The sequence below is a fragment of the Festucalex cinctus genome, chromosome 13, assembly GCF_051991245.1.
Source record: "Festucalex cinctus isolate MCC-2025b chromosome 13, RoL_Fcin_1.0, whole genome shotgun sequence".
NCBI lineage: Eukaryota > Metazoa > Chordata > Actinopteri > Syngnathiformes > Syngnathidae > Festucalex > Festucalex cinctus.
This window is the reverse complement of record NC_135423.1, coordinates 14,245,427-14,259,481: the sequence shown is the minus strand read 5'-3', so window position 1 is coordinate 14,259,481 and position 14,055 is coordinate 14,245,427. Positions and strand designations below refer to the sequence as shown.

General features: G+C 38.3%; 2 protein-coding genes across 10 annotated transcripts in view; one reads left to right on the top strand and one right to left on the bottom strand.

The window, feature by feature from the left end:
• Nucleotides 1-14,055, bottom strand: part of kirrel3b (kirre like nephrin family adhesion molecule 3b) — a 181,643-nt gene that overhangs the window by 38,690 nt on the left and 128,898 nt on the right. For all 9 annotated transcript variants that reach the window (XM_077540829.1, XM_077540830.1, XM_077540834.1 and 6 more), the window contains exons 5-6: nucleotides 13,437-13,594; nucleotides 6,224-6,374 (exon numbers count right to left, since the gene is read on the bottom strand). In XM_077540829.1, the coding sequence (XP_077396955.1) occupies nucleotides 6,224-6,374; nucleotides 13,437-13,594 (309 nt within the window). The remainder of the gene's footprint in view (nucleotides 1-6,223; nucleotides 6,375-13,436; nucleotides 13,595-14,055) is intronic.
• The window catches only part of LOC144033067 (C5a anaphylatoxin chemotactic receptor 1-like), a 463,289-nt gene that overhangs the window by 442,160 nt on the left and 7,074 nt on the right, over nucleotides 1-14,055 (top strand). The gene's annotated exons all lie outside the window — the stretch shown is intronic.

Below are 14,055 nucleotides of genomic sequence, written 5' to 3'. Positions count from 1 at the left end.
GCCTAAATGGAATAAGTGAAGTCATGCATTGGCGGTAGTCGCTCATCCGTTCTCAATAATTACTGTCACCTAATTGACTGCGATGGACAAATGTGAAGTCAGCAGTCTATCGGGGCTTTACAATTACACCCCATCACCTTAAATCCCACTTATTTTAGCACATAGTGTATTTAGATGGTAATTTGTTTAACCCCAACACAACTCAGCATTACCTTCTCTTATTGAGGCGAATGCAAATGATTAACATTGGTGAGAAGATGCTGCAGTTAAACGCACTTAGTATAGAGTTGTTTTGTTTCAGATGATGCTAACAGAATAAAGCAGAGCTGTGTCACACATATGCAGTTGAAGGTGAGAGTGAGATGCACACCAATGTGACATTTGTTGCGTCATATCACCTGAACCATCTTTCCATCAGTTAATATAGAAATCAATTTTTGGCACACTGACACTTAGGGAAAACACAAACCTTGATGATCCATGCTTGACACATGCTTCTCAATGGATTACTGTAAGAGGCGTATAATAATCAGTACAGGAAAAAATAAATGGCTGCATTTATAGTGTTCTCGTGGGCTTTTAGAGCTGTGGATGTGGATTTGTTTTTGTGTGCACTGACATTCCACACTATTCCACAGGTAGCTATATTGCAAGAAGAAAAACACTAATGTGCCTACAAAGGCAGGAAAGCCCGCCAGCTTGTAAATGTAGATGTTAATAATGCAGAGTTTAAAATGGTGTTTATGGGAAAGCAAATGCAGTTTTAATGGGCAAATTTTTTATTTTATAAAAACAAATAAATCCATTTGTCTCCGATTGGCCAAGGTCGTAGGCAATCTCAACACATTTCACCAGGCATTTGCTCAAGTGAAGCAATGTACAAGTAGCGCACAATGGCAGTTGCTTTGCCTGATAGAGATAGCGACTCTCGGAAAATATATTTAGTTTATTATGTTTCAGTGGTTCATAACTGCACTGATTTTTAGCCTTTTTCATTTAGCATATTTAGCTACCGTACATAAGAGTGATTAAATGTTAGTCAGTCTTATGTCTGATGCATTTCTACAACATTGCATAGTAAAATGTTGTTCTCCAGTGCTGGCATGGGTTTTCTCTGGATACTCCAGAGTGAATGGTTGTTTGTAAATGAGTATGTTTACATGTAGTCAGTAACCCTTTTAAAACATATTGTGGAATGGCCATGTAAACGTGCAAAAACACGAATATGCTCTTATTTGAGTTTTAAAACAACCAAATAAGACAACTGGGTTATATCTTTTCTAACCCAAACATCTGGAAATCCTGGTCTTTGTACAGGAACGACTCGTTGTACATCGTTAAATGAGCGAACATTGATTTTGCCGCAATGTTTTCACGTTATTTTCTATCTCTACGGCGGAAATGCCACAGTGTGTACACGTGCGTATATACTTGTATCTAAGTCCATGCTTCTGACCTGCAAGCCAATGGAAATACTCAAGCAGAGGTAAACATACATGACGATGCAGCAAAAAAACACACGTTTGGAGCGACGAGGACAAGTATTGTACTTAATTTAGCACGGTGAGTAACATAAATATTAAAAGTGGAAATGGCATCTATTATGTGACCTGTGATTTACTGGCTGTGTCTCGCCCAAAGTATGCTGGGATTGGCTCCAGCATGCCAGCGGTCCTAATGAGGACAATGAAAATGAAATTGAGTGGAATTTATTATTATTATTATTATTATTATTATTATTATTTACATTCTCTTAAACTTGCAATTAAAAAAAAGAAACTACTTTCTAGTTACTTACTCAGACTGAACTCTAACCCTGAGTCACATCCTTGCACACCGGCATACAACCCATCAGTCCACTTTGCAGCTCACAGTCCAAAAATCATGGCGGTATGTGTCCAAGCCAGACATCAAAGGCCTCTGTGCCCAGTGCATTAGGAGACAAATCAGTTAGTCAGGTGTGAGGGCGAAGCAGAGGCTGCAGAGTGAAGTTTACCTTCAGCAACATGCTGCATTCGGCCCCTCACCAGGGATCCACTTAGACTAATAAGAACCATTTACAGCGCCCACCATTAATCCCTCCTATATTTATACTCCACTGAGAGACCACTTATTGAAACACATGAGAGCATGGATGTTCAAAAGATTATGAAGTTGAATATATTTACTCTCAATACAGCTTAATGAGGAGGCCCTTTCAGAAAAAAATAGGATGCAAATTTCTTGCATTTCAACATAAAAACATATAAAGAGGTATATGTGTAATTGGTATGAAAATGAAGGACAATTATGAACACATCTTGGTGTATTTATGATGCAAGTGTGTGTTACTCTCATAGCCTCCCTGGTGGTGTGTGTTATTAAGAGCAGGTGATTGTGAGCGCAGCAATTCACGCTGGTTTCTTATTCAACTACTTCTCTCCATCCCTCTCTAGCTGGCTGTGGCCCAATTCTGACTTTGGACCCTCTGCAAACTGCATAGCCAAAATATTTCATAACAGGCAAGCTATGTATTTTCCATCTGTGCCCAAGCTTTTCTCCGCTGGTTTGGGAAGTCACAAATAAGTGACTACCAAAAGAAATAAATATGTTGGTTGATTGCACCCAGACAAGTTATAACCTCAATCAATTTGGAGTCAACATTATTAACTCATTCACTCCCAGCCATTTTCACAGAAGCAATCCCGTTCGCTCCCGGCTGTTTTACTGGATTTTGACTGATTTTGCAAGGCCCACAGAATATTGTGTTCTATTGCTATAAAAGCATGGGACCTATCAAAAGAAAGATGAAAGTCTCCTCTTTCATCAGAAAAAAAAGTATGTTTCTATCTGTTTCCGTTTTGCAGCAATTAGCATTAGAAGAGAGCTAAGTTTCATCAGTTTTCTCAAATCTATTCAAAATTGTAAATAATTGAACTTTTTTTCTACATGGCCCTGGTTGCTCTCCTTTGCTCTGCTGCCACCTGCTGGCCGTTTGTGTAATAACTACCATTTCTGCAACCGTTCTTTGCAGTTGAGAGGCTGCATCAAAGCCTTCTCTATGCTCTAGCATAAAAAAAACAAAAACACGTATAAATACGTCTTTGGGACACTTAGAACATAAAAAAAAACAACGTATTTCCACGTTATTGGGAGCAAATGAGTTAAATGCCACAATTGCACCTATACAAATTGTACACAGTGGTTTAAATAACAGTCTACTGTCATGTAAGTGCAAAACGTAACATACACATATAGATAACTGTAAAGCGTCAGATCTGTACCCGTATATTGTGGACATAAGCAAATTAGGAGATTGCTGCGCAATGCCACAATGAAACTAAAGGGTCAAAATGGCTCAATACTGGACTGATTAAGCTACGGTTGGACTTGCACCCAAAAAAAAAAATAAATCAATCATGAATCTAAAAAAAAACAAAAAAAAAACATAATGGCCTTGATTTAGCCAGCATGACTTCTGGCTACCAAGACTGTTGATGGTTTCAGTTTGATGTCTGTATTGATTGTCTGTACCAAAAGATGCCGGCCCACTGGGGCCACTATGCCAGAGGGCCAGCCCAGGATGTACGTGTCAACAGGTGAGTGGGCACAAATATTTCTAACAACCCGAGTGCTGGTATACCACACTACCCTACTGATTTTGAGCATCTGCTTATGTAACTAAATATGGTTGCCCAATAAATGCTAATCATTCCATCAAAGCCAGCAGGGTTCCATTTCTGTCCTACAGGCTTACATTTTCAGTCATATAAACTTTAATATTTGTCTGCGGCTCAGTTGATGTGAATGTCTGGCAGACAAATATTGCAATTTTGTTCCTATATTTCAAGTTTCTCCTTCAGGGTTTGCACACATCTGACACATCTATCTACACAACTATCTCCCTTATATGAAAACATGTCAATCAATATTTACTGCACACTTGTGCTTCCCCAAAGTTCCGGTAGACCTTTATTGACAGGGTGTCCAGTTATTCTGGTCAAATTTGAACTTTTATTGCTCTATTTTCAGTGTGTTATACATTCATCAACTTTGGTTTGTCAGAAAATGTCTTTGGTTTTTGTGTTTCTGCCTCCATTTTTGATCACCAATAATAATTTTATGGCATTGTTCCAAGGATGTACCCATCACATTTAATGTGCAATTTATGTCTTTGATACAAAGATTTAATAATTCATATAAAAGCTTTGCAGAATACCTGTTCTTTCAGAATAGCCTTCTTTTTGTTTTGTTTAAATCCTTGTGGTCTATAATTGAATAGAAGAAGGTGGTGTTACAAACGACATTTTGAGCCTCTCATAAGGACGAAATAGCAATTAAATTGGTTTAAAACAACACAGAAAAAAAAGAGTTAAAGAAAAAAACAAGCAGTGCTTTCAAATTCTGCTGCTGAGCCAGGAACCTTGTAATTGAATAAGGCAGCATGGAAATTAAGCAAATTGATACCCAACACGCGTGAATCAAAGTTCAATTACGGCATGTTTCATTTTTGCAGCTTAATTTGGAAGTGGATGTTAGTGGAAAATAAAGCAGCTCTGCTGAGCTGTGCTGAACACTTTACCTGTCGATTCAGTGCAAGGGGGGAGGAGAAGAACGAGAAGGGGGAGTCGTGGGTTAAAGAGGGATAGTGTAGAGGCTAAACCTTGTGGGAGACAATTTGAGTCACGACAATTAGTCTCCGCTGTCGCTCACTTTGTTCTCACGCTGTGGGATTTTTCTTTTATTTTTCCAGGACCTTTAACTGTGCACATTTTAGAATGCTAATTTTAGTTCTCCTGCGCTTTCACTTTTCAGGGTTGAAACATAATTTTAGTAGCAAGGTGACAGTCACAATATGAGCAGCCGCATCATTAGGTCTAGTGAAATATTGTATATATGAGTGGGAGATTTTCCTTGTGACTGAATGACAGAAATAAAGTAATATTTTGGGCATGCTGCAAGGAATGAAAACACAACACATGATATTTCATACTTGTGCCTGAACTGGCCAGATCACGCAGTGCACACTCTTGCCATGCTTGCCTCTTGTGATGCACATACTGAAAAGAACGGAGCAGTCTGTCATAATGGCTCTCTGAATAGCATTTTCTGCTTTATTAGTCATACTTAATGGTGTTGACAGGGCTGCGAGTGATGCAAAATCCCTTTTGTACGAAGCTCCCCCTCTCACTAGGAGCAGCTCTCAATTGAAAAAGATTCCCTGACAAGAGGCCTGAAGAATTTTACACGTTGGGCATGCTTTGAAAGGAAGATTGCACATGTTGTCATCTACTCATGACGGATGGCGGTGGAGAGGCAATCAAAGTCGAAACTACCCTTCTCAGGGTAGATGGATGGCTCTGTTCATAATCATACATAAATAAAAAAAGATGCAAAGCTAATTCATCTGTCCTCCTACAGCATGAGACAAGGATATTGATACTAATTAGACGAGAACATTGAATGTCGACACTAGTTGACCTTTATCAACTTTACATGCTGGAGATTAGTATAATTATGGATTAATTAATCTGGTAGAATTATGTTCAGTGGCGTGGAATTTATTGTTGATTAACATGTCTTGAAGCAGTTGAGGTTTAATGGATCGCAATGCTCGGCTGTGACCAGCAGAGGTGCTGTTGACATCAGTGGGAAGTTGCGCTACAGCCACATTATGGCAAACTACAGGGCAGCATTATTCTGCACAAAAAGACTCTAGGATGTAAACAGGACTTTAGAACATTTAGAGATAGACTTGCCCATTCCATATAAAATGACAGTAACTCAATAAATTCAATTGATTCTCAATATTTTCTGACAGCTGACCAATACAATTTAGCTACAAGCCCTTTCCCAGTGTAGGCAATGGGTACAACTGTCACATAAGTAAAATAAATATGTTACCTCGTAAGAGTACACTCATGTTGAACATAGCTAGCTAGTGAGCTTGGCTAGTGTCGATTTGCATCATAACACTGGACTCTTGCTTTGAATCAGAGATTTTTTTGTTCTTACTTCTTAAACATTCTTAGCTCCACTTCCCCCAAAGACCGTTGGTTACATTCTGACTTCTACAACCCAAAAGGCCTTCAACTTTAAAGTGTAGAAATTACTTTATAAATTGTTTTATGGCTATAAATGTAAAAAATAAAAAGTAGAAAGTTATAAGGACTACAATGTAAATGCTCCACCAAAAAAAAAAAAAAAACACAAAAAAAAAAAACAGCTGAAATGATGTACTCACGCTGGATGTCAATTGTGACACTGGTCTCCTTGCCATTGGGGACCGCCTTGTTTGAGGCCTTACAAATGATCTGTTGGCCAGTCTCGATGTTGGAGGGCGGCAGGTAGAGCGTGCTCACGGTGGTTTCTCTCCTCCCATCGCGGAGCAAAGTCTGCAGACAAAGATGAGGGAAAGAAGGACAAGACTAAATTTACTGTATGTCTGGATGAGATTTGTTTGCCGGGTCAACGTTGTTCTGTTGGCTTCAAGGACGTCATCCTTAGTCCTCAATTGGTAGTCATGAGTCTGAACGAAAAAAGATCACATGTGGGGTTCCCCAAGGGTCCATTCTTGGACCACTTCTATTTAACATCTACATGCTGCCCCTTGCTCAGATTATGGAGCACCAACAACATCTCTTACGCATCTCTGAAGCTTCCAGACCCTCAGGTCATATGGGACAGTTCTATTGAAGTTGACTTGACTTTTGTGTCTCCAGAACCAAACCAAACAAAGTGAAGCAGCATTTAGTTATTATGCTTCGCACATGCGGAACAAACTCCCTGAATGACAGAGGCCTAGACGCTCAAACTGTCAGTTCATTTAAATCAGAACTGAAAACATTATTGTTTACTGCAGCATTTTTGGGACTTTATCATTTTTTTTCTCAATTTAATCACCATTTACACAGTATCTTTTAATTTATCTAGACTACTGCTTGGTTGTAATCATTTTAATTGAATTATTTTAGATGTTTTTGTTATGATTATCTTCAATGCCTTAATAAGAATTTGTTTCGCTTTCCCTAATGCTTTTAAAGGGGCTGTCTGCCGGTTTCACTCAGGAAAATGCACTTTTACAGGATTTTAACAAACAAACTACTTCTCAATTTATAGATATGGGCTTTTCATAACGTGTGGGGGTGATTTTGTCCTAAGCCCCCACAACCCCAGCCTGTATTTTGCCATTTTGTGTTTGTTTTGTAAACAGCAGGCCGTTTCTGTGGAAAGACCGTGTTTACAACCCTCCAGCCAATCGCAGAGCGGGGTGGTGGCGTGTCGCAAACGGGCCGGCGGAACGTGTCAGCTGCGTGACGTCACTCCCGCGGCAATTTGAAAGCACGCACGGATTATTTTTATTTTTTTTTCACTCACTCACTCACTCACTCACTCACTCACAGAAGCTTATTGTCACGGGAGTGACGTCACGCAGCTGACACGTTAGCCCTGTTTGCGACACGCCACCCCCCCTGGAGGCCAGCCAGATGAAAGTAGCGGGGAAACAAGACAATAAGCTACTGCACCAGCTAATGTTGCTGCTTTTGCATGATTAAAGCCAATAGTAATAATTTTGTTCTCAGTTTGTTTGCGTGCGGCTTCGCCTGATTCATTCTGTGAATGTGATGTTACATTATGTTTTGTAGCACTGCTTACATAGCAAATTTAAGAACAAAGCCAGCATTGAAACACAAATTTCATTTGTGAATGCATCCTTTGTAAAGTTCTATCAACTAACGTAAATTCAAATACACTGTAATGATCAGGTAATTTGTTATTTTTGTTATTCCCTAAGTTATGGTGTATGGGCTTGTGGTTGTTTTTAAATTGCTCTATAAATAATTTTGAGTTGAATAGAGCAATCGGTTTTCTGATCCTGTTCGAAATTCCCGATCACACAGCAGCCATTACAAGTCTGCTACACTCAACGGTTGATATGAAAAGAAGTAAAGGCTTCTCGAGCCTTCTTTTTGTGAATTTTAACAGCCATGCTCCACCGCATGGCTTGTCATACTCTGTAAAAAACATCAATCTTCTTTGCATCTCTTATCCTCTGAATCTGCCGCTATTGTGAAAGCTATCTGCTATCAGAAGGCAGAGAGTCCCGTAGCTCTTGCTTTTTCTCGTCTCTCGTTAGAGGAGGAGTTCATGCTAACCAGGCTAGGACAGAACCAAATCACTGACAAGAACAAATTGTATGGTCAAGGCCAAATGTCAATAGCAAACCACATCTCTCTTTTCTCTCTTGGGAAAGTGATGGATTGGGTTGACCACAAGACACCTTGCTGCATTTCTACACATTGGGTTTATCTCATACTGTAAATCCTTGAATTGCTGAATGGTAATTTTGGAACATTTTCTTTCAACTGTATTGTCTTTGAATAATTCATTTGTGTCACTTCAACGTCCATGTACTTTATTCAGAGCTTTGACTACAACTGTAACTCATTATGAATATTATGACCTCATTCAAATTGAGCATTTAATATTTTTTTTGTACATATTCAAGAACACTTATTCATCAAATACTCAAAGTAACTCTTAACTCGTTTGCTCCCAATAACGTGTAAATACGTTTTTTATGTTTTAAGCGTCCCAAAGACGTATTTATACGTTTTTTTGTTTGTTTTTTATGCTAGAGCATAGAGAAGGCTTTGATGCAGCCTCTCAACTGCAAAGAATGGTTGCAGAAATGGTAGTTATTGCACAAACGGCCAGCAGGTGGCAGCAGAGCAAAGGAGATCAACCAGGGCCATGTAGAAAAAAGCTCAATTACTTACAATTCTAAATAGATTTGTGAAAACTGATGAAATTTAGCTCTTCTAATGCTAATTGCTGCAAAACGGAAACAGATAGAAACATACTTTTTTTTATCCTGATGGAAGAAGAGACTTTAATCTTTCTTTTGATATATTCCATGCTTTTATAGCAATAGAACACAATATTCTGTGGGCCTTGCAAAATCAGTCAAAATCTAGTAAAACAGCCGGGAGCGAACGGGATTGCTTCTGTGGAAATGGCTGGGAGTGAATGAGTTAAACAGAACATCTCACAAGGACATGGATTTAAAATAATGCTGTATTTCTGTGTATTACTATAGACAACATGCCAAACACTACTAGCCAGTGGCCTGCAATATAGTAATTCCAACATGAATGGTTTTATTATTTTTTTCAGTGGAAAGGGTAAGGACAACCTTGGTCTCACATCATCATGCCTTATCCAGTAAATTCATCAGACCTGGTAGGCAGTTTCCCCACCACACATTGTTGTTCCTGCGCCTAGCTTGCTAAAGTATGCCTTCAACAACTGCCTGTGGCTTTGTTTCCCTTGGAACGTCTGCAGCAAAAATAGGCTAACATCTTCTGATTTTGGAAGCGGTTAAGAAAATGGATGGATCTTGCTCACTTTATCATAACAGAACTTTGATTATGTAAAAATTGTAAAAGCAGTGCACGATATGCTGCCTCTTGCTGCTGTGCCCCAAAATATTTTCATACAATACCATTTGTATTATTTTAGTAAGGCCGATACTATCAATGTTCTTCATAATAAATTAGGAACATGGAGATTTGTCATATTAAATCCCGATCCACACTTAGAAGTTACATGTTAAGTTGAGCTTGTTGTAGTTCAGCAGTCTTCGTTCCCAATCAGTATTTCAGCTAATAGTCAGTAACAATAGTCAACTTATGTGACAATGTAGAACTGTGACTGCTTTGCAATGTTTAGTCTTTCCAAGAAGGTGACCTGTCAATAGCAGATCAGTCCGTGGTTTAGAGAATCCAATCAACTGGGATTATCTGCTAATTAAAAAGAAAACAGCTGAACTGAATGGATTACCTACTCAATAAAACTTGATGTGCTGCTAGACAAGCTAATTCATTTCTGTAGCCCTAAACCACAAGTGTGTTTACTGTGAACCTCTGTTCCACTGGCAAATTGTACATATGCAATAAACCACCATGTATGTGTGATATTACAGAAGAAAATGAATCTGCCTTGTAGTTTTTTTTTTTTTTTTTGCTGTTGCAGATGCCTTGTAGTTTAAAACAACAGCCACAGTGTGATGTTTTGTCCAGCATCCATCAACCCGCTTCCCTCCATCAATATGATCTGATTTCCTCTTGCTCCAGATGACCTATCATAATGGCCATAATAGGATAACAACATCTTCCAGAGTATTTGGAGGAATATCTGCTTTCTGACAAATGTGTCTAAAAGTAGCAAACTTACAGGCATGTGCACAGCACTGCAAAAATGGCACATTCCATGGAAAGTTTGTTCCCAATAATTTATAAATACTTTTTTTTTATTGTTTTAAGTGTCCCAAAGACGTATTTAATTGTATTTATTTATTTATTTATTTATTTAATGCTAGAGATAGAGCTTTGATGCAACCTCTCAACTGCGAAGAACGGTTGCGGAAATGGTAGTTATTACCCAAACGGTCAGCAGATGGCAGCAGAGCAAAGGCGATCAACCAGGGCCATGTTGAAAAAAAGCTCAATTACTCACAATTCTAAATAGATTTGTAAAATGTATTAAACTTAACTATATTCTAATGCTAATTGTTGCAAAATGGAAACAGATAGAAATATACTCTTTTTTTTTTTTTTCCTGATGAAAGAAGAGACTTTAATCTTTCTTTTGATGGGTTCCATGTTTTTATAGCAATAGAACACAATATTCTGTGGGCCTTGCGAAATCATTCAAAATCCAGTAAAACAGCTGGGATCGAACGGGATCGCTTCGGTGAAAATGGCTGGGAGTGAATGAGTTAATATATCATTGACACCCACCCTGATAATTGCATGCAGATTCATAATATGGATAAATGCCATATTTATTTAGTGCAATCAATAAACCATTTGACCTAATAAGTAAAACACTTTGTCTCACAAAAGTTTGTATTTCTATTTATAAACAGTATTCCCAAAATATGGCAAGACAAAGAACAAGAAAATGCAGCAATTAGATGGTGATGTCACATTAACGTTGGATAAATGAAGCTGCTGATGATTAAATGACAGATGAGATTAACACTCACTTGCTCACAGATAAATAGGTTCAGGTTTTGGTGTGTGTTTTTTTTGTGTGTGTTTTTACAGCAACAGAAAGCCATGTTAAGGAGTCATATCAATCATACTGAAGATTCACAATAACAATTAATTTTCCACCCAAATTATTGCAAGTCAGAAAAAGTCTGTTGGTTTCATGGAAACTTCTATGAAGAGAAGAATGGCAACCTGATTTTATATACAGTAAAATGCAGTTGCCAGCAAGAATTGCCCATAAAAATGTCATCATTACTTTCACTCTTTCTCACACCAATGCAACAATCTCCTGCTCACTTCTCAGCATATACAATATATGAATGACATTTGGGAGAAGGATTTCATGGGAGGGGAAACACTATTTTTTTTTTATTGTCAACATTTTTTTTGCCATTCCAGTACAAGAACTGTATTGTACAACAGCTCAAGCTTAGAGTACAGTATAACACATTGTTCGAACCACATCATAATTTTGTTTATCACGTTTCCCTGACTTGAATTTAAACAAAACAGTTTGCACTCAACAATCTTGTGCTAAAATCCACGTAACCACCTTTTAGCAATTAAGAAACTTGATCCCAGTTGTTCACTCATTGATTACGCATGTGACAAATGCGTAAGTCTTTGGCTGGAAGTGGCCCAATAACTCTTTAATGATAAGAAAAGAACCAGCATTGATCAATTTAATCAAGGTATACACTTTGCCTTTATTTAGCCCGAATAAGTTAGCGGTACACAAAGGTTTCAAATGGTGTGAGAAATCATTTCTGCTACATTAGTTACTAATTAATCTGAAGAATACTAGAAAACTGTCATATGTTTTTTCTCCTTAAAGGCCCATGACGCAGGATTCAGCGTTTTTGCACATTTGCGACCCCTCTGGTGAAACGTGGAATGGACGCCAGCGACGCGCACGGCCAGGATCGTGAGCATGACGTCATGCTCAGAGCAAAAGTTAAATTTTCCTGCCCGACCGCACCAACATTATTTCGCTTTACAGGAAAATAGGGTCAACAGTCATTGTGCCACAGTAGTAGCCTCCTGTCCATTACACAATTCTTAAAACATGTGTGGGTGAAAAATATGGTTATTTTAACACTCCAATTTGAGTCTTAAGTTGCAACATACACCTTTAAAAAAAGTAATAATAATAATAATAATAATAATAATAATAATAATAATAATAATAATAATAATAATTTTGTATTATTATTATTATTATTATTATTATTATTATTATTATTATTATTGCCGATGTTAGCTTTGGAATGCTCTAGTATAGTTTTAGAAAGCATTCTTGAGTTCTGTGAAGCCATGTAAAACCACGACTATATCAGTGCACAATGTCTAATCTGCTTTCTCTTAAATAGTAAGTGAAGACAGGAAGCACATTCTCCCCTTATGCCATTAAGAAGCAGCACTTCTAGCAATCATTTTATTCAAATAAGCCTGGTACCATACCCCAGTCCAATCAATTGCATTTATCTGCTCTTTGAAAAAAGCAGATAATGTGATGAGGCAGCCGTGACAGGGTGAGGAAGCGAGTGGAGAGGAGAAGAGGGGAGATGTTAGTGCTTGAAAGTACTTGTTCTCTTTATGCCATTTGTGCAAATGGAAATAGAACATGGTAACATTGATTTCGTTATTAGCCTTGGGGGTAAATGTCAGTCAAGAGTTGGAGGGGCTCAAGTGACCATGACACCAGGTTGATGCAAATGGTGGTGAATGTTAAAATCCAGGAGAAGCACATTCTGTCAATCAGCAACAGAGATGACAATCTGCTGAACAGATTTAGGAAACAGGTTGACAAAAAATGAAGACAAGTGCAACTGAAGAAGAACATCATAACAGCAGGGACGCGTCACTGATAGTTCCATGATCTTGCCATCTGCTTGTCTCAGTTGATTTGTATGACGGACCAAAAAAAAAAAAAAGTGTTTTTGTTATCAAAACACCAACCTGGATTTTCAAGGGAATTGCTTTCAAGGAGCCATCTGGATCGTGAGGCAAAGGTCCACCAACAACTCTGCATGTGTGGCACCTTCGCAGTAATTATTTACAGCAAATGCAAAGATGTTCACCAACAGGTGTTTTGGTTCCGGATCTGTCTAGAAATTATATCAATGCATGCAACGTTGTGTTCTCACGGAATGTTGTAGCAAGATATACTAAAGCAATATGTTCTGTGTGCTTTTGCAAACACCTGCCATAATGCTCTCCAAGAAAATGGCAAATCCTGTCACAACAACAAACAAAGCTGAAAAACAAAACTACAACCTAAACAACATCACAAAATCTTACTAAATTCTCCTGAGAACAGACTTCTTCCATGTAAGCCCCATTTCCCCTTCCACCCCAGTGTGTCCAAACCTGCTATGTGACACACACCTCTAAGCTTACCTTGGAGTACATGGCCCCATTGAGGACCTCTCCATTGCGGATCCAGATGATGGAGGCTGCTGGCTTTGCATTATCGGCATGGCAAGTCAGATTGAGAGGGTCGCCGGCCCTCAGGCTCACCACTGGCCCGCCGCTGATGATGGGGTCCTCGGGTGGAACTATAAATGGAGACATTGAGAGGAAGGAGTCGAGATCACAATATGATAACATCATTTAAATGACAGGAACTGACTGGAATATACAGTAGTATAAATCCATTATATTTTTATTTGTTTAGCCCCGAAAAATAAACGGTGGTGTTAAACTGTTTGATGCTGCACTTAGCAAAGAAGGAACAAGAACAAGTCGAAGAAAAAAATTTAGGAAACATCTCTAAAATGGCTCAATTGGATATAGAGCTGTCAAAATTAACCAATTACTGTAATCTACAAGTAATTGACTATCAAATTACATTCGGCAATTATTTTAATAATCAAGTAATCGTTTGGAGACATTTTTTATTTTAAATTGTCCAAATCCTCTGATTTCAGCATTTCAACATGTAATTGTTCATTGATTTATGTATTCCTTCATGAAAGAAAACTGATTATCTCCTGTGTTTTATCAAAATAAGACATTT